This window comes from Pleurodeles waltl, chromosome 8, assembly GCF_031143425.1.
Source record: "Pleurodeles waltl isolate 20211129_DDA chromosome 8, aPleWal1.hap1.20221129, whole genome shotgun sequence".
NCBI classification, from domain to species: Eukaryota; Metazoa; Chordata; class Amphibia; order Caudata; family Salamandridae; genus Pleurodeles; species Pleurodeles waltl.
This window is the reverse complement of record NC_090447.1, coordinates 271,424,372-271,446,161: the sequence shown is the minus strand read 5'-3', so window position 1 is coordinate 271,446,161 and position 21,790 is coordinate 271,424,372. Positions and strand designations below refer to the sequence as shown.

The following is a 21,790-nucleotide window of genomic DNA, read 5'->3' as shown; positions in this document are numbered from 1 at the left end:
CTGCATTATAAGTGGATGCCTTTCTTTATTTGCAGCCATGCTTCGGGAAGCAGCTGGCAAACTGTTGCAGAAAATGTGAAAGCAGAAACATTTGCAGTCAAAGGACTCAAGCCAAATGCAATCTACCTCTTCATTGTAAGGGCAGCAAATGCATATGGACTAAGTGACCCAAGTCAAATTTCTGATCCTGTAAAAACACAAGGTAAAGAAAATGTGTAGCACTGCATAATCACATATTTAAGATCTAAGAAGGATTCTTGTGCTAATGCGCTCACACAATATTCTCAGAATTTAATATAAGGTGTGTTCGGTCTCACATACGCTAAGACCCTGACTATTTGTTAGTCACAAAATAATGGGGTGTGGTATTTACAGCTTTCAATAAACATTGATATACCAGGGAGCGGATTTTACATGGCCTAGGAAATGCCTCATAATCCAGTCTGGCTCTCGGAAAACTTAGTTACATGTCAAATTTCCATGCACGTTGATTTTTTCCCATGCTTTTCCTAAGCACACTTCAGCAGGTTAGGCTAGCTGAAATTTACCAGGAAACAATTGTGTAGAGGGTTTGTTAATTACCACATTACTCGTAATTCTGTTCCACGCACAAAGTCCTTTGCACAGGATTCAGAACATAACCTATTACTCAAAATCAGGAGATTGGGGCAGTGCAGTCATTTTCTTGTTGTTGTCACTTACTGAATTTGGAATTTAGGAGTGAGGCTTTGTGATAAACTGGCATTAGCTGTGCCCTAGAACATTGGTGTTTTCCCACTTGAGTGTCATTTGTGCTGGCTACAACTACAGAAGTGGAGTGTGTGTTGAGATTGTAATCTTTTCTTTAGGAATATGGATAAACTATCCTTGAGATAGATGCCATGTTCATTTGCACATGACAAAAAGAGGCCCAATTGAACATAGAGAGTACTGCTATTGGCAGGGTCACTGGGATTATGTGGTTGTGCAGCAGCCGCAATTTTCACTTAATCATAGATTAGCCATGTTTGCCACATAATCCATCATCTACAGCATAAACTGTAGATTTTCACCCAATTTTTTTTTCTAGTTCAAACAGTTCAAAAGTTTCAAAAAAAGCTGTTTGAAAAGATTCCCTTGTTGCTTATCGCTATATGTGATTGTTGAAATAAGGTTCAACCAATGCCAAGACAGTGTTAACAAGTGTAAAAATGACAAAATGATGAAGTAATTCTATCACAAAATGTGCTGCATTATATCATATAATTTGGCTTTTCTCGCCATATAATATACTTAACCATGCCACATAAGTTTGCCCTCCCCGCCACATATTTCCAGTGGCCCTAGTTACTGGTTTATTTAAAGATGGCATTTTGCAGTATGAATCCCCATCTGGATTCATATACTGTGCATGTACCCTGACATCTAGTGGTTGGGACCCGAATTGTGATTTGACCTTCTTCTGTCTCATTTTTTTACGGTAAATTTCCCCAATTAATTATAGATGCCTATGTTTTTGAGAACCCATTTGTTTGAAATATTGGTGTCACATTTTAGGAATTGCCAGTGAGTTGTTTAAGTACTCATGAATCCTACAACAGTTTCAGATTTCCAGGAGTACTTACATTTGTATCTATTTATACATAATTATAGTTGAAGTACATATATGCAAATGCTTAGAAAGTGCATTTATACTTTCAAATTTTATTTTTTTCTCTGTGATTAAAGTAGTGTTCCTCAACAAAGAACACCTTTCCTTACTCCTTGCTGAATTACAAATGCTGGCTCCCCACTACATCTCTAGACAGGAATGTATTCCTGCCCTTGATAAAAGTAAACTGCCAACTCTATTGAGGCTTGAAATGCACAAAACTTTTACGAATAACCAAAAAATCCACTTACTATTGGGTATTCGCCTATTTTCTGTTCATCCCGTACCCGAAACACCTGTCTGGAGATTAGCTCACATATTTACCTACATGATAAGTACAAAATGCAACATTGTCCTCAATATAATGATGAGAAATTAGATAGACTTACTGAATCAACTCACTTACCTCAGAGTATAGATTATGCTCCTTTATGCCTTGACTCTTTTGTGACTTGCATCGCATGCTTTGCACCACTTAATTTGCCAAGGGTTTGGGGAGAAAATATATTTTGCATTTTTACATTATAGAGCCTGGTGTACAAAAGAGTTTTCCACTCTGTGTCAGTGAGAAAGTGTGTTAGCACATATGAGCCATAAACCTATTCTTTGTGAAAAATAAACTTTCCATTTAATAAAGACAACAAACATGGGGATGAGCTATTCGCACTTCCATCCATTGCATAAAGGGAACTGCAGAAGTCTTGGTGATATTGAAAGTTCTCTGCAGGTGACAGCTGGTCATCCTTTTCTTCACAGGCTTCTATTGGGAAGTTGTCTGTTGGATTATTAGTGTAGTGATTACTCAAATGTACGTCATAAAACAAGAAAAAAAAACCCAGAACAAACGTGTTGTCAAGTGGTATTTTGGCATGCCACATAAATGATAAAAAAATTCGGTGCATGTTAAGTGCATGTTGCTTATAAACATTAACATAAGTTGTTTATCTTTTACAGATGTCCCACCTACGAGTCAAGGCGTAGATCACAAGCAGGTCCAGCGAGAGCTGGGAGATGTAGTGCTGCACCTTCATAATCCCACCATCCTGTCTTCATCTTCCATTGAAGTTCATTGGACTGTAAGTAGCTGACAAATACACCTTTCATATCATTAAGGTATACACCGGGATCTCACAGCATTGATGCAACAAGGCATTTGTTTTTATCCAAATCAAGAATGATTTAGTGTTGGTACAATATTTGGATTTTGTCTAGGACATTAGCAGCACTGAAGGACAGGACTAGCCCACAAAATATCAAGACTTGGGCAATCATTTGAGGAGGGGAGAGGCACGTGGCTTCGGAAAATATGATTGCATATAAGATTATATACTTTCTATGGCTGAGGAAATTATGGGGTTTGGATTGAGACAACGATCTCCCCTTCAAAGATTGCTTATTTTATTCCTTCTTAAGAGACAGGTGTGTGTAGTTTAATTTGGTAGAATTATGCACATTCACTTGTGTGAGCCAACGTTTGTCTCTCACTTAATCAACGCTGCATATTTGCATGGTGTCTGCCATCAGATTATTCACTCTGTAATTGCAAGCTAGACATTTCCAGTGCGTAATGTGAAGTAATGGATTATGTTCTACTGGTTTAATTCAGTGCCACATAAATGTGCATCTGTGACCTAAATTTATGTGGAATAACACATCAGTTGTGGCGTCAATAGATAGACTTCAAACCATTTAACATTAAGGAGCATTATCAGCTTTGCAGATGTCTTGGACATTGGCGGTCACTGTTGCATGTAAGGTTGTTTAAAAAATTAAGGCCCATTTATACTTTTTGGCGCAAAACTGCATTTGCACAGTTTTGTGTCTAAAAGTATAACGCCGGGTTGCGCCATTCCAGGACGCCAGCCGGGCACCATATTAATGGAATGGTGCAATCTGGTGCAAAGGGCGGGCTAGCGTAAAAAAAAAAAAAAAGAATTTAGCCGGGTGGGGATAGCAGTATGGGAGATGGAGGTTTTGCACACAAAAATGATGTTAGGCTGGTTAGAGTGAAAAAAATGACTCTAACCAGCCTGGCGTCATTTCTTGGTGCAAAGCCGTCCATACCACATGACTCCTGTCTTATAAAAGGCAGGAGTCATGCCCACCACTCCAATGGCCATTTAGGGGGGCCTATTTCAGGGCCCCAATGGCACTTAAAAAAAACAAAAAAAACTACTTACCTCTACTTACCTGGGATGGGGTTCCCCATCCTCTGGTGTCCCTCTGGTGTGGGTGGGGGTGTTCTTGGGGTTTGGGGAGGGCACCTGTGGGCTCTTTCCATGGTGTTTGACCGTGGAAATTGGTCCACAGGTCCCCTAACGACTTCCCTGACCCAGGTGTTAAATAGCTTAGCACCATTATTTAAGCCGGCCTCCCTCCTGTGCACTATTTTTGCACTGGAAGATAAATAAGCCGCTAAGGCCTTAGAGTCATTTTTTGGATAGGAATGCCCACCCTGCATATCATTGACGCAAGGTGGGTTCACACATCCAGAAAATGACTCTAACTCCAATATTTTTACGTAAGACTAGTCTAGCGTCAAAATATCAATATGGAGTTAAGTTTGCGCTGAATTAGTGTTAAAAAAAGGACGCTAATTCAGTGCAAACAGAGTATAAATCTGGGGCTAAGTCTTGGCCCTCAAAAAAGGATTCCTTTGTTAGTGTCATGTTGGTTGTGTTTATGGCATAAGATGTAGAATTTGCTTGTGCCTAAAACGACTCTTTTTCAACCAGTCGATCAGCCCATGACTTAAAGTTACATACTTAAGGAATTATCAAACTAATTTGAATAGTTAATATACACGTGCAAGTGGTCTGTAGTTTAGAGACCATGCTTCTATTAGAAAGTAGTGTGCATGACCCAATTACTATTATTTCATCTTCGATTTAATCCTATGTGTATATAAATCAGAAATGACATCCTTCTTTGCATCATTTTCCAACAGGTGGACCAGCAATCCCAGTACATACAGGGCTATAAAATCTTGTACAGGCCGTCTACTGAGAGCCATGGAAGTGCTGATTGGTCAGTCTTTGAAGTGCGGACACCAGCCAAAAACAGTGCTATTATTTCAGCCCTCAAGAAAGGTGTAAACTACGAAATTAAGGCCCGGCCATTCTTCAATGAGTTTCAGGGAGCTGACAGTGAACTCCGATTTGCAAAAACTTTAGAAGAAGGCAAGTACCGTTTTGCAGTGCATGGCTTGCTGCTTAAAATTGTGAATAAAACCTGACATTTCATCACGTGACGTTGTTCATGCGGAATCAGCACAAGATCCGATTGCTTACTTCATCAAAAAATACTGTGTAATATTGTGTAGTACTGTACATATCTCACTTCACATGAGTTGGTATGTGCCTAGGAGAGTGCTGAGATCCTCTGGACAGTTTAATGTGACGGTGAAAAGATGCAAGAAAGATAGATGGGGCGCTCGGTGCTCGGTCTTTTAGGGTTGCAGCTGCCAGGCTTTGGGATACTCTCCCATCGCTTTCTTCTCTCTCTCCTTTCAGTCTCCGCCTTGGGTCCTCCTCCCTTTTTCAGCATTTGGGTACTTTTTTGGTTGAATGAGCTAGATAAATCACAAATACAAATACTCTCCGACCCGCTGGTCTCTTTTACGTTAAATTGACAAAATATTCCAAAATAAATGCCCTGTATCTTTGCAGTCCACAGACAGATTTCGTGTATGTCATACCCCGATGGTGTAATATCACAAGTAATACTAGGTTGGTTTGTCCCTTACGCACGGGCAAGCACCAGCAGAGACACATCTTTCTCCCACCTGTCTGAAGAGGCTTTTGAACAATATTATATTTAATACAGGACCATTTTCAGCACCATGGCAGAATTGTCAAGTGAGCAAATGTGCTGTTTGGAGAGTGTGTTTGAGCGCTCCTGGGTGGGTCCCTCTGCCAACGGTCAATCACCTTCAGGCACATACTTATACTTTTTTTGTGCCGCATTTTGCGTCATTTCTTGACATAATTGCCAATAAATAATTAATTAATTGCATTTTGTAAGTTTGCGCCGCTTCTGCGTCAAAAAAAATACACAAATGCGGTGCTAAAAAAGTATAAATATGGGCCTCAATCTTGTATGCTGATGGTGATTCACCAAACTTTTGTAGATAGTTTCACATCTTATTAATGACGGAGAAGTACTCCTGTAAGTTCCACAAGTAAATCTACTTTAAAGGTGGGAATGTGAAGAGATGACTGCCAAGATTGCTTGCGTCTAGGAGAACGGCGCTCTGAAATTCTATGTCTGTGCCAGGATGGCTGGAATTTTACTCAATGCTTAAGCAGTGAGCTTGCAGGTCTAAAATAAATAGCCTCCAGTTTTTTTAATCATAAAGAAAGCCTTACTGGTACAATCCAAGGTTGAGAAAACAACTGGAAAGGTGTAGGCTCCAATTTCTGCCTTACGTGATGGTCAATGCAAAGTGAGCTTTTTCCCCACAGTCTGCAATGTTCGGACTGCATATTCCTAGATTCATTCGGTTACCATCGGTCACACTGACAAACTACTGTGCAACTGATTTTCTTAGAGTACATAAAGCACCGTCGTATTGCTCAGATAGGGACATGCTCAGCCAGAAAATAGAAAGTGAAAAAAAATCACCTACGCAATATGTTGATGTGAACGAAAAATTTACGGACTTCACAAAACAATTCTTAAAATTATATTTATTCCTCAATACAGATGACATTAGCACAAATATAAAATGGCATCTGGGTGGGTAAAATATATGTCACACAGTTGTCCACCTGTTTGATGGCAACCTCCCATGAAGATGGGAACTGCCTGTAGACCGTTAGTTTTTTGTTTGATAAGAAAGGTGCTGTTCTCTTGTTCCATTTCCAGCAGAACAAAGATCTAATGTTAGCTGCAAAACATTTTAAAATGTTGCTACTTTCAAGATTTCCTTCTTGGTCCAGATGCCGCAGTGGCCCTTGCAAACACGGTAGCAGCATGAACTCTCCATCCTCTGCATGCCTTACTGCTCTTCAGTGTGGCCTCATTTCAGTCACGTGTTTGTGCACCTTCCTCTCTAGCATTGTATTTCTGCAGATTGCACTCACCTCACTTGATATATCACAACGTCCCCTTTTTCGATACCATTGCCCATATTTATAGTTTTTTTGCGCCGCATTTGCATCATTTTCTGATGCAAAAGCAGCACAAACTTTACAAGATACCATGATATTTTGTACGTTTGCGCTGCTTCTGCGTCAAAAAATGACGCAAATGCGGCGCAAAAGAAGTATAAATATGGCCCCCTGCCGACTAACGATACCAAAGGCCTGATTTATGAAGTTAGCTCTGCCTTTATGTCATTTTTTTACGCAAAAGCGGCACAAACTTACAAAATACAATTGTATTTTGTACGTTTGCGCCGCTTTTACGTCAAAAAGCAGCGCAAATGCAGTGCTAAAAAAGTATAAATAAGGGCTATATTTTGTAAGTTTCCTTCGCTTTTGCACGAGAAAACGACATAAAGGCAGAGCTAACTTTTCATAAATCAGGCCCCAAATATCTTCAAACCTGTCTCCTCAACCCAGCAACTATTTGCATGAACTCGCAGTAATGATCATGCTTAACTCCTATTAATTCAGTCTACCACAAAGAAGCTGGAGTAAATGCATTGAATAGTATCCCTGAGAGCTCATGACTAATCCCACTAAGAACGAAAACCTATTTGTTCAGAAATTAGTGTGTGGTTGGGCCGTTCCTGCTCCGATCTCTGTACCTTAGCTCTGGGACACTCTTATGTAGAGTAGCTGTGCGCTTTACAAGTATCTGTCATTCATTCATTCAATAACCATTGACAGCAAATAACCAACAATCACCAGTAGCTGAATTAGTCACTAACCTTGGTCTCCAGACTAGCTTGCCTCTCGCCATAAATGGCTAGAACACCTCGTGAGGGGGTAGCAAGTGCTATAAAGTGCAGTTACAAAATAATGCCACATAATGGATCCTTCTATTGTAGCAGGTAAGCGATAAACACTCTTTTGTATTCTGTCTTTTAATGACTCATTCCTTTCTCTTTCATCTGTCTTTGTCGTTTTTTGTTGTGGTTAGTAAAACATTATTTGTGCTATTGCATTTCTCTGTATTGTTCTTACCCTGCACATTTACTAATCTTGTATCCCCGAACAGCTCCTAGCGCTGCTCCCCAAAATGTTGCAATCACAAAGAATGAGGGCAATGGGACTTCGATTGTTATAAGCTGGCAAGCACCCCCGCAGGACACGCAGAATGGCATTGTACAAGAATACAAGGTAATCGTGCTGCCTCTGTTGCGAACGTGGGTAGACGGCTCCATCTGCTGGTGATAGTGAAGAGTTGCTGTTTAGCAAAACATTTTTTCTTTCTTTTTGCACAGAACCCACAGAACGCTTTGTTGCCACTTTGCATCGGCTTGTATTAGCTATTTTATTTTAAGAACGGGATCCATCGAGCCAGCCAAACGCGTTGATATATGCAGGTGTTTTTTATAAGGAAATCACACTCAATATTGAAAAACAGAGCCTGATTATCGTCCAAACTTGTATTTTTTTTTTACAACGTCTTAACAACCATTTAGTATAGTTGGTTAGTTTATAGAATGAGAGGGGTCCTAGTGATGTAACGCGTTGATATTCATAGCAATGTTCAAAAAATAAATTGTGTACATAAATATATATAACATTTCTATAAGTAAAATTATATTTACACAGTTTATTATTATTATTACTGCCACTACTACTTATAATAATAATACTACCATACTTTTCACCAACGTAGCATTATTACCTGACATGTCTTCCTTTGATTGTGCGTTACGCAATAATGTTTATCAGTAAGAAAATATTGAAACATTGTATTTAGCAAAATCTGTCAGCAAACCTAATATTCACTCTGGTGTGTAAAGCTTCCTTATATGTATTCATTCCCTCAAAGACGTATTCTCATTTTGCCCATATTTTTAGTAATAGGAATATTAATTTGTATACCATTTGATGACAGCATAGGATATTGTTTAATTGTTTTGAATTAAGAGTGCCATTCTTGATGTGCTTCTTGCCACTGCATCCCCAATAGCTCATGTTGCATGTATGTGTGGGAACAGAGGAAACCCACATATGTAAGATACACAGAAACATTTTGCAATGCCATATATTACTTGTATACTCATAAAATAAAAAATGGAGAAACATCTTAAAGGTATATTGACCTGATCCAGTCCTAGACGGAAAAAAATTGAGTAATTAAATATGTGAAATCTTATAAGAAGTAACACACAGATACATAAGTGCAACCTACGAGGTGGACTTGAGTGCTTAAGAAGCAACTATTGAGAAAACGCTCACACAAAGAGTCTGTTCGGCTGCACGAAATTGGTGACCTGCATCACTGAATGGCTGCAGATGTCCTCCCGTGTTTTGAAATTGCAAAGCACGTACTGACAAAGGACGTGACCCGGCCTTGAACTCTTGCAGAACGTTCATTGTTACAGGCTTCTGTCGTAGAGCTGCATCTTATCCAAGTCAAATGTAATCACAGTATTTTACAACCCATCTTACAGTACTACATCACGATTATGGCGCTGTCTCTGCAGCTATTCTGGGTCCTCACACACCCCACCAAATGCCTTATTTTTTGTGAAAATGTGCTCCTCCTGTGTCATAGGAAATCGTACTCCAAAAATGCAATGAATATTACATGAACAACACAGGGAGAGTAGGATGAGAGCACAGTACTTGCAGCCAGTGCTTAATTTGTAAAAACATAAGTGCCAGGGCTCTCGTCAGGAGGCCACTACAGCTTAACCCACACATTGCTCCTTCAATGCTTCCAATGATAGTAATAACAAAATTACTAAACATCACACTCCTATGAGTGTGACATTGAGGACTATTCCAGGCCCCTAGAGCTATTAAAATGGCTTGGGCAGAAGGTAATAGAAATTTTTAATGTATGTGGAAATAATAATTAATTGTTGTTGTAGTCAACTTTAAATTAGCCAAACAGTACCACCTTGCAGCAGACTGTCACAAGCGCCAGTGTTGACAATTAAGTGCCTGTGCCGAGCACCAGACACCACTGTCTCAAATTAAGCACTGCTCATAGCACATCATCACCCAGTGGAATAACAATCCCTCTAAATCCATAGGAAAGTCACGATACTACAGAAAGCCCTAAGAAGCCATGCCAATGGCAAGCAGATTGTGGACGGCACAAATGCCACTGATGTAACATACTTTGCTGGCACCATGCTTCAGTGAGTCACCACAGTGAAGATCTACAGGTTATGAGTTTGAACTTCCACATGGCTAAATCATCCATCAATCCATCCTTCCAAGGCCTGGAAACTGAGTACCCTTAAATTGGGAAAGGTCACTTGCCATTCACAACACTTATGAATAACAGATTTGAGCTATTCAGAAATATATAAAGCAGCAATATTATGCAAGGGTGGCATATTTTTCTTATAAAAATCTGTAAAAAAAAGACAGTGAAAAGACTCATGGATTTTAAATGTTTCAGTTGATCATTTCATACAAAAAAACTTTCAGATGTGTTGCAAACATTAGAAATGAAAACAGGTCAGTTCTTTACTGGCTTGGTAGCATTTTACCTTGAAGTGGATAATAGACACATCTGTAATTTACAGCACTTAGAAACAGCAGAAGTCCGATATGAAGTGCTACTTAAAATATGTTCTTATAACTAACAGTGCTAATCGCCTTATTTAGTGTTTGGGAAAGGATGGTGCATCAGAAGTGTGTCAGATGTCCTGTTGGCTGTCTTACAAGTGCATTATATTCTATGACACTTGTAATACAATGGACAGGAGGTCCATCACATTTTAACTGAGTATCCCATTTGCCAACTCTAAATAATCCCCTAAGTCACTGTACTCCACATGGGATATTGACTACTTCAGTCTTTTTCTTATAACTGAGCTGCAAAGTTAGTATTAACTTCTCAATAAAGAAGAATGGGAAACAGCTGCATGAGGGGAATTAAAATATCTAGTCACATTTGACAACATTTAACAGTGAAAAATAACGGGGTTGTTGCTTTTTGTGCCTCAGAAACCAAATACTTTTTTTATGCATCATTAGCATAATAATTTTATTTGTTCAAAAGCATAATCTTTTCAAAAGAATGGATAGAAAAGATGAGATAACTTAACATCTGCCCGGGGGATATGCTGGCCAGATTCCTTAACATACCAGAAATTCCCTTTCAAATCAGATCTTCTTTGCTCTTGACAAGGCATGTGATAAACGCAGTATGTAAAACTGGCATGTGGGTGCTTTGAGTAGCCAAGATTTCAAACAGCACGGCGACAAATTGAAATAGAATATAGCATGCAAGTGTTTTATGCTTTACTGCGTTAACTACTGTATCAAATTACCATACACTTCATACACTTTTAATTTGTTAACTCAATAGTGATTTTATTTATTTTTTGTTTTGTTTTCAATGCAGGTCTGGTGCCTTGGCAACGAGAGCCGATACCACATAAACAAAAGTGTTGATGGCTCTACTTTTTCTGTAATCATTCCACTCCTGGTCCCTGGGATCAGGTATAGCATTGAAGTGGCAGCCAGCACCGGGGCTGGCCCTGGCGTGAAAAGTGAGCCACAGTTTATCCAGTTAGGTGAGTTCTTCATGAAGTCTTGTCCCGTTTTACATCAATGTTTACACAGAATACATGCTGTTCAGTAGAGAAAACAGAATGAACATGAAGAACCAAATCATATTTAAAACAAACAAATGTGCTCTGAAACGAGTTATGAATGTAAAATTGTCAGAAAGTTCGAAAAAAGGTGTTCTGATGTTAGACATATAGGGCCTGATTCTAACTCTGGAGGACGGTGTTAAACCGTCCCAAAAGTGGCGGATATACCACCTACCGTATTACGAGTTCCATAGGATATAATGGACTCGTAATACGGTAGGTGGTATATCCGCCACTTTTGGGACGGTTTAACACCATCCTCCAAAGTTAGAATCAGGCCCATAGTTTCATGTTAAATGTTTGGGACACTGGGAACATGTTGGCAATTTGTACCAGACATGTTCAAGGAATATCATTGACCAATATACTGAATAAATCACTCTAACACTCAAGTGTGCAAATCTCACCTTAGACCCATGTGAACGTTTGCCTTATGATGGAGCCAAAATATCTACTCTTATGGAGGATCCTTAAAATTCATTTTTGAAGTGTTGCCCTAGAAAGTGGGCCCACATTTCCAGGGTAGCAAGTGTGAAATACTGGGTGGAAGCATCAGAAAGATCATATAAAACTTTCTGTAAGTCTTATTCTAAACATCTACAATGTGAAACTGAAACAAAAGTGGACAGAGAGTAACAGTGACCAGTTCTAAACGTTATGTATAGTATTTTACTTGCTGATTTTGTAAAAAGCTGCACTTTGTCCTGCAACAAATATAGGCCCTCATTCTGACCTTGGCGGGCGGCGGAGGCCGCCCGCCAAAGTCCCGCCGTCAGGTTACCGTTCCGCGGTCGAAAGACCGCGGCGGTAATTCTGACTTTCCCGCTGGGCTGGCGGGCGGTCGCCTTCAGACCGCCAGCCAGCCCAGCGGGAAAGAGGCTTCCACGATGAAGCCGGCTCGGAATCGAGCCGGCGGAGTGGAAGCTGTGCGACGGGTGCAGTTGCACCCGTCGCGTATTTCACTGTCTGCGCAGCAGACAGTGAAATACATGTAGGGGCCCTCTTACGGGGGCCCCTGCAATGCCCATGCCAGTGGCATGGGCACTGCAGGGGCCCCCAGGGGCCCCGCGACCCCCCCTACCGCCATCCGGATCCCGGCGGTCCGACCGCCGGGATCTGGATGGCGGTAGGGGGGGTCGGAATCCCCGCGGCGGTGCAGCAAGCTGCGCCGCCGCGGAGGATTCAATGGGGCGGCGGTACACTGGCGGGACCCCGCCAGTGGTGCCGGTCCGACCGCGGCTTTACCGCCGCGGTCGGAATCCCCATTGGAGCACCGCCGGCCTGTCGGCGGTGCTCCTGCGGTCCTCCGCCCTGGCGGTCAAAGACCGCCAGGGTCAGAATGACCACCATAATTCTTTGAATTCGTTGTTTTACTGGATTAGCAGTGTTTTTGCTATTTTGGCCATGCCTCTATGTGTTTGCTATATAATTGTTTTAATTCATTGCCTTACTCATGGCAGATGAAGACATAAAATGTATATACTTTCTCTGCAAGACCATTACTCTGGTATTGGTCAATTAAGAGGTTTGACCCAGTATGTGAAAGAGGATGAAGGGAGACAGGTTCCACCTGGCACCAGATGAAAGGTTAACCGCTTTGCAAAGAGTGGGTCAAGGCAGGAACTTCTTTTTTGCAGCATGTATCTTTTTCTGGATTCACATGCTTTGCAATATTCCGCCATCTAGGGTTGGGTCTGGAAGTGTCATTTTTTCATTTTTCTTTCTTTTTTTGTTTTTGCTCTAGCCATTGTCGACCACCATTTAGTGGTATGCCCAACCCATGTATAAAGTCAGATGGCAGCGTGGATGTTCCTGTGCATAGTAGCCTTCTTTAGATTATTTTTTCCACCATTGGGTCTAGAAGCCACAGAGGAAGTCCAACAAGTTTTTCGAGAAATATTGTGTTTTTTGCAAGAAAACATGTGATCACCTTCCAGTGATGACAAGAATAGGTAATATTAGATCAATGGCGTCTAGAACTTGTAAAAAAGGCATACCCACCTCCAAACATATGTATTTCTCATTTCTGGACTCCTGCGAGCCAAGAGGACCTACCTAATCTATATTAAGTTAGATTTTCTAAAACTACCTGCTCACTAAACAGCACAACATGTCCTACCTGTTCTCTTAGATGATTCTACTCAAGATATATAAAGAAGAGACTAATACAGACTACCACTGTCAAAATTATAAACTTAGATGACCAACCCCATAAAATGAAATCTTCAGTAAAGGCATCCACTTTCATCACAAAATCTACTGGCATGTGTAGTTAAATTCCACTCTGATTTACAAATGTAGACACTTCCATTTATGTTTGTGTGCCTGAAAGCCACTAGCAACATCAAAGGGTGTAGTGATATATTTTGCTTTAATTTCCCTTTTACATATGCCAATAGAAAGAGGGGTTTTCTCACGTCCATGGAAGTAGGGTTACCTCTCTCAAATACAGAAATATATGTGGGCTTCCCAAAAATAGGATCAAGGTTAGCAATTCGATCTACCACATGAATATGTTTGAGGTAGATCACAAATTGTGACCTACTTTAATTCTCTGGTATCACAAGGATGGTGGCCCGAGGGGGTCAGCATACCACCATATCTGTGACTGCTTGTAAATAAAGCATTTTTAAATGAAGCCCATTTACCTTAAAGGAGTGCAGATGTTTTTTGGCTGTTTCCCTTTTGTACGTCTCTTCTGTTGCATTCCATGTTGCCTTCTGGTGCCTGGCTGCTTCTTCCCACTGATTCTATTTTGCATACCCAACCCTCATGTTGCTTTCCTACCCAACCTCCCCTTGTTGCTTTTGTGTCCCCTCCAGCCCCCTATGTTGCCTTCCCCTTCCATCTTACTTTGGTGTCCCCACCACTGTCCCATGTGTTGCTTTGCTGCTCCCCCTATACTTCTGTGTGGTGTGTTGCTTTGCCTTTCCCCCACACTTCCCTCTGTTACTCCCGCTCCCCTAAGTCATTTTGTAGGCATTCACCTCCCTGGTACATACACCTACAAATAGCATGGGGCACCATGTTAAAGGCTTTTGTTTTGTTTAGTCACACTGCACAGCATCACAGATGCTGTGCAGTTGTGCTAACAACCATTGGCAAATAAATAGGCCACAATCCTGAGACCTCGTGACTTTGCCAAAGCTTGTTTTTCTGTGGGAAAGACAATGCTGATCAGGAAGGGGGCTGTAGAAGCAGGGGATAAACACAACATCCATTGGGATTGCATATTCTTTGTTCTGCTGTGAAAGAGAGTGGAGATGTAAAAACTTGTGAATTATCCACAGGAGTGAAGGACACCATGCAAGAATGAAGACTAACTATGTAAATTGTTTAGTTGTGTTTGCATTTATGTAAACATCTGCCCTACAGTCATTCTGTATATGAAACTCGTTCACAAATAGAAATCACAGATTCCATGTCTGGTACAAGCCCAGAAGGCTTTTCTACCTTTTTTTATCCTTCTCACACGGTAAGTCTACACTCCTGTCACCACTCTTATACTTTCTCAAAAAATATTAATGGGTATCACTGTTTCCGAATCTTCTTACTATAACATCAAGATTCTGTCTCTGCTGTGTCATCACGTCCCATGTTACTTGATTTCATCATATATATGGTTAGTTGCACTGTACACACGCTTAAGTGGGCATCTCTACATGTTATGACACCTCTTTGGTTATGAGTATCATGCCTTACAGCCTTCTTTATATCTCTAGGTATAAGATCTTATGGCCCATATTTATACTTTTTTTAGCGCCGCATTTGCATCATTTTTTGACGCAAAGCGGCGCAAACTTGCAAAATACAATTGTATTTTGTACGTTTGCCCTGTTTTTGGGTAAAAAACTGCGCAAATCCGGCGCTAAAAAAGTATAAATATGGGCCCCTATGTTTTGAGTGATGTTCATTTGTCTTCCTGTGCAGTGCACTGACATCCTGTCCAACACATAGATGAACCCTGCAGCAGCATTATGCCCATCTAAAAGGTAGAAAAAGGCTCTAAGAGAAGATGTCCGTATTTAAATTGGAGGATTTTGGTTCTGACATACAAACTCTCCTCTAACACCATCAGCCTCATCTTTTCTCTTTTTAACAATCCTTGTAAATCTGCCAGCACGTCTTATCCTCTGGGAGGTGCACAACCTTGATGCCTGTGCCTTTGTGGATATCTAAGGCAATAAATCACAGCACGTGTTTCCCTCAAAATGACCGAAAACGCCAATGTTTATTGACATTTCGATTAAATGTGGTTTGTCTATGGTAGTTTCCCAGGACAATCTGTCAAAGAATTGCTTGTCGATTGAAGCTGTTACACATGTCAATGAGCTTTCCGAATTCTGATTGAGGAGTCATAAATGAGAATTCTTATGGATGAATCAGAATTGAATTAGTTCTTGTATAATATTTTATCCTATCAGATTTAGATTGTTTGTGACCACAGTTTATTGGGTAAAGATGTGAAATGCGCAGGAAGATCATTAGAGTGTTACATGTATTTCAATCATTGTTTTTATTTAAATGTCATCCAGATTCTTTTGGAAACCCTGTGCCACCTGGTGACCAAGTCAGCCTCGCCCAACAAATATCCGATGTAGTGAAGCAGCCTGCTTTCATTGCTGGAATTGGTGCCGCCTGCTGGATCATTCTGATGGTGTTCAGCATCTGGCTGTATCGTCACCGGAAGAAGCGAAGTGGTCTCACCAGTACCTATGCAGGAATCAGAAAAGGTGAGGTTTGTTGCATTTTATTTGCTTGTATAAAGCACAATTTCTCAGGAGCATGCTCCTTTAGCTATGTTAATGTGGTGTTCTTAGGAATGTGGTCTGTGGGATGCCAGCTGTAGAAGTCATTTTAATTCCAGAAATGTTTTAATCAATGTCACTGGTTTCAATGATTCACCATGTGGTCTACCTCAGTAATGTGGGGGCCAGCTTAAGATATGCCATGCAAAGTGCACTATAATATTGTATTAACCACTGGAATCAGTAGAGCACTACTGCCAGGGGAGGCTTCTCCGTTAGGGCTGAGGAGCGTCACCCCCCACCAGCAGCAGCAGGAGTTGCAACCTTTACAAACAAAACGACAATAAATGCTGTTTATTGTTGTTTGTTTTTAAAGGGGTGGGGCCATGGGGGCGACGAGCATGAGAGGAGTGCAAAGAGCACTCCACCCACCCAGTGCACCTGTATGTTTGGCCGGCCGTCTCGGCACTGTGGTTCTGAGTTGGAGAGACCCTGCACAGGCTCCCATTCTGTGCTGGAGTACCCAGCCGGGGCGGTTCCAGCCAATCATAACGCTGCTCTGAGCAGCATCATGATTGGCGCAGGGACGGCTGGGAGCCTGTGCCTGGAGTGCGACGGCCGTGACGGGGGAGCAGCGCAGCTACAAGGTATGTAGATTATTTTTTAAATGTCTTTACATATATATATTTGTCAGACCTCCCCGTGCCCCTGCCCCACCATCATGCCGAGTCGCCCGCCGTGACTGACTACTTCTTGCGTTAAGATGTCTCAGTATAGCCTTATAGCTTGCTGCTGAGGGCTATGCCACGTTAAAGGTCCTGAACCAGAGTGATAGGCCCAAGCTGCAGGAGGGGTTTTATTGTAAGGGAGAGGGCTTTTAACAACTAGTACAAAACTGAGGCAGGACAGCTATAAGGCTATTATAACATTCCACCCTTTGCAGGTAGAATGTTTTAAGTTAAAAAGGGAGAAACAGAAAGACAAACATTAGAATGATGGAGCAAAAGGCTTATACCAGCCATATTAGCCCTGAGATACTTAGGGTAGTATTACAAGTTCAGTGGTTGAATGCCCGAACTCCAATACGGCGGTGGGTATGTGGCCTCACAACCATCATATTACCATGTTTCCAGTGAGCTGACCGGCGGGAACGTTGTATTACGATGTTTCCGTCGGTCCATCCAGTGGAAACAGTGAGGTGGCATTTGCCTTGGTTCCCTCATGGAGCTGAGGCCCATGCCATCTCCCACAGCACCCTTGGAATGTGCACTGTCTGCCATGGCAGACAGTGCGCATTCTGAGGGTGCTGACAGGGGGGTCCCTGCACTGCCCACAACATGGTCATGGGGAGTGCAGGGGCCCGTCCGTGGCTTCTAACTCTGCCTTTTCTCCAGCCTCTTCATGGTGTGGACAATACCATGAAAAGGCTGGCGGAAAGGAATGTCATGATTAGCATGGCACCACCTTGGCTGACCACGACTTTCACTGCTGCCAACCCATCAGGATCCGTGATCCCGGCGGGGGCGGCGGTATCGCTGCAGTCTGATCTACAGGATCGTAATCAGAAGGACCGACTGCCAGGATTGCGGCAGTCGGACAGCCACCGCAAGTTTGTCGGTCCCTGGGTTGCCAAACTCATAAGGAGGCCCTTTGTCTTCATTGGAGGTCTCAAAATGCTAATGTTCTAATACATGTTGAAGGATCATAAAGTAGTTGATAGGCGTTATGTTCACTTTGGGTACACAAGTCCTGTGGCACATAACACATCTAATACAGATATAGGTTTGCTTGCAATTAACTTGGAAATGTACTTCGTTTTGTTTTAGCATTTGTATAGTGCTTTTCTACACATCGCAAGGTCCAAAGTGCTTCAGTCAGTTTCTGCAAATAATGTAGTTGCTGAATGTATGATTTAAAAAGAAACCAGGAATCTGCTACTCAGCAAGACTGCATATTTTCATCTTAAACTTCACCTTAGTAGGCACTTGCTTTCATTCCCTCCTGGCCTGCATCACCTCCGCTTCACACACATGCACGTAGGAATGCACACATTCTCCAGCACCATTGAACTCCCAACACCTTTCAGCAAGGAGTAAGCGTTGAGAAAGGCGTTTGTTTGTTACAACTCAGCTTGTCTTCAGCTCCACACCACCACATCATGTGCCTCTGAACCCCTTGCAAAAGTCTCTTGGATTACGTAATTGGTCCTCGAGCCAATGTGACAACAATAATGTTTCACCTTTGTCTCCATCCTACGTCCTTGTGACTCGAACTCCTTTTGAGCCACTTCTTTCCCTTTTCAAACGCCCTAGCTCTCCGTGCATCTCTCGGTTTTATGAGTCCTTGGTACTATGGTTCTGTATGTTTTTCGGAATCTTGATAAATTGCACTGACTGTTTGAAAAGGCCTCACACAAATAAAGCACAATAGAATTCCTGGATGAGAAGCGTCTGTGCTTCAGGTGAAGGACAGCCTATGAGCAGAAGTGAGGTCTTGTTTTTGTTCGCGGAGTCTGTTTTGAAATAGAGGGTTAGCGACAGTCAGAATGTGATATAAAGGAAGTCTTTGTCACATTGTGCCGTATGCCGCATGAATTGTGCGCCTAGTTGAAGCCCCTGCAGGCACTAACCAACAAAGGAGACTGAATCACGCATGCTATTCTGAAATCTGGAGAATATGCGTATTTAGAGGTTAGGTGTACCACATCCTTCCGCATTAAGCTTGGCATGCTTTCCTCCATTTAGGATTCACTGCCTCCAATACTCGCAGAAAAATGAAATTGAAGCAGCCTTCCGTCGCCCATCTGGCGTAGATGATAAAGCCGCCATTTTGACGCAAATGCGGAGCAGGAGGTTGCAGCTTCTGTCACTAAGTGCTACTTGCAGATAGTCAGAAATATTGAAGATATGATTTCTCACTGCAGTGTGGTTAATGCTTTATGAATCATGCTACAATTTTCCAGGGCTCATTGATTGCCTAGGCTGCAAACACACCCCCATAGACTACGACTTTGGCTTCTATCCTACGTTAACTCTGTGAGGTGAATTGCCGATTTTTTTATGATATTTGCATACGTTAGTCTTTAGAGAATTGTAGTGTGTACAGCTCCACACTACTATCTCTCTTCCCTGCGGCAACTTCCTGTCCACACCTCATACTATCTCTTCTCTGAGGCAAGTTTGTGTCCACACATCATGCCATTATGTCATGTTATATTATGCCGTGTGTAGCACAAATTGTGTATTTCATTAGTATGGCCTCATTAGAACTCATCTTAGAGCCTGTTTCCACTTTACTTGTAGTTCTGGGCAAATAGTGATACAGACAGTGCTTTCGTTTGTTGCCCACCAGTGATGATCTGCTGTACCCCCAAGTTTTGTCATATCTTTCAACATGAACGTTTTAAAGATTCCAGAGTTTAAATCCTCCTCTGAAATACTAAGTGAATGCGAAAAAACTGTTCCTTCCCTCCTATGAATGGCGCTTGGTGCAGGTTTCAGTAAATACATGTGAGGGTTGACTAATGAAACCCATTGAACCTCATGCACTGTCTAAGAAACTGTGGGTTCTAGAAACACATTAAAAATGAGCACTGGAATGCAGTCATTACTCTAGAGATGTTAGGATATTTAGTAACTTCAGAAGTATATAGTATAATTGAATATTCTTATGTATTGATAAAGAAGTAAGGGGGAGCCATCTCAAAGAGGGGGTGGGTTCTGGAGCCAGGGACGCATGGTGTGAGAAGCCTTTGTTCCCTGCTCCCATTAGTGTGTCTAATTTGTTTACTTATGGGGCTAAAATGAGCTGAATGGGAGCGGGCAGGAGACATTTATGGGGTGGCGCTGGTGCACCGAAGCTCACCGGTGCAGACCCCTCTGGGGAGTAAGCGAGCTGGCATCCTCGGAATGCTTCTGAACAGGCTACCTATGAGTATTTATTACGTGTAAGGGAAACAATCTGATTGGTTGTACAACTTCCAACGCTCTGAGTGTTTGACATTTAGTTAGCTATAAAGAGCTACTTATGTATACATTTCAATTCGTGTCTTTTGCGCAGTCTGTGCTGCTGAGGAGCTGTCCTCTTCCTGCCTGGGCACTCTCAGTCCTTTAAAAATAGAAGTCGCAAAAAAGATTGAAGTGTTCCTAGCATGTTCCTTGATATAATAAAATGAAGAACATTCGAAGGAGGGATCGACAGTGATGAGAAAATTATGTCAGAATGGTTACAAGCGCATATGATGGTTACAAGCACGCATGCATTGTAATAAAAGGAACACAATAACTGTGAGGGTTAGCTGGGTACCTAATGGCGGACACATGGCGGTTGACCCAAGGGGAGTACCACACAAATAACTAACAATGCTGTAAACAAAACGAGTGAACACAAGGAGGGGACACTTAACGACCACTGCATCAAATCACAGAACTAGGGATCTACGCACTTTCCGTGTCCGCTGGGTTAACATGTGTGACATGCAGTGCACATACATATGTTACGATTGTAAGTTTATCTTTGTGGTCAGGAATATACGTGTGTGCATTTATTTGTGGAGTGGAGGAAATGAAGTGTTGGTTGCAAAGTGTGAGTGCAGTCATATGGTGAGAGGATGACTAAAGTGCGTTCTCAAGTGTGGTGACTGAAATATGGAGTCTAATTGTGAGTAAAATGTGTGTTGGTAGTGAACAGTGAGTTGCACCCTGGAATGAGGAAACACACTCGTGCCTTCATCCATCAGGCAGACCGAGTGCCCATGTACCAGAAGACATCACAACAAAGCAAAACTGTGCAGAATTGTCGGCACCATCAATGTATCTCCTTCTGGGGTCGTATATGCAGACATCTGGGAAAGCTTGGCGTTTAGAAGATAGCAAGTCAAAGTAGAAATGATGAAGAGTAGCTCACTTAGAAGTTATCTTTGTAATTATATGTGTTTGTAGATTGAAACCATATGCATTAATTGTTCCAGGAAGAACAGTTTAGATGCTCTGGAAAATTACACGTCGGGGAAATATGCTTCCTTAAATGTGCTCGTGGATAAAGGAACTCTTTAAAAGAACTGATAAAGTTAGCATCTGGTGTTGAAAAATTGCTGAACTCAGCCAACAGATTTTTCAAAGGTACTTTGAGGGTCATGTGAAGGCTCGGCAACCCTTCGCCTCCTAATGAGTCAATTAGGATGTCATTAGTCACAAGGCGGTGCCAGCGCAGACAGGTTTATCTCGTGATCGGAGGTTTGACTGCCTCCACCTGTCAGAGGGAGGCAACCACATGTCTCGTTATTTACACGTTTTTATGTGAAGCTGTCTGCTTGATTTATACTAATATGACGAGTTTCATTCCTCCCGTCAGTCTAATAACCAATGTATGTTTTTTTTTTTTTTCAGTCCCCTCTTTCACCTTCACACCAACAGGTATAAAATTTGTGTTATGCTTCTACTTTTATTGTTTTGCCAATTTGTTTTTAACAATGTAGCGTTTATTTGTTATATTTCTGCACTCTATGGTCGCAGTGAATCATTAGTAATTTTGTAATGGTTGTCTATTCACTCCCAGGTCAAAATTTTGGAATATATATATATATATATATATATATATATATATATATATATACTGATTGGTTCATTACAAGGATGTATTTATTATTCATGGTTTCCTCGTTATTGGCAGTGT

General features: G+C 41.6%; 1 protein-coding gene across 3 annotated transcripts in view; it reads left to right on the top strand.

Annotated features, from left to right (window-relative positions):
* ROBO1 (roundabout guidance receptor 1) overlaps positions 1-21,790 on the top strand; it is a 1,423,180-nt gene that overhangs the window by 1,332,599 nt on the left and 68,791 nt on the right. For all 3 annotated transcript variants that reach the window (XM_069204141.1, XM_069204140.1, XM_069204142.1), the window contains 7 exons: positions 36-202; positions 2,585-2,706; positions 4,578-4,809; positions 7,796-7,917; positions 11,117-11,288; positions 15,905-16,102; positions 21,505-21,531. In XM_069204141.1, the coding sequence (XP_069060242.1) occupies positions 36-202; positions 2,585-2,706; positions 4,578-4,809; positions 7,796-7,917; positions 11,117-11,288; positions 15,905-16,102; positions 21,505-21,531 (1,040 nt within the window). The remainder of the gene's footprint in view (positions 1-35; positions 203-2,584; positions 2,707-4,577; positions 4,810-7,795; positions 7,918-11,116; positions 11,289-15,904; positions 16,103-21,504; positions 21,532-21,790) is intronic.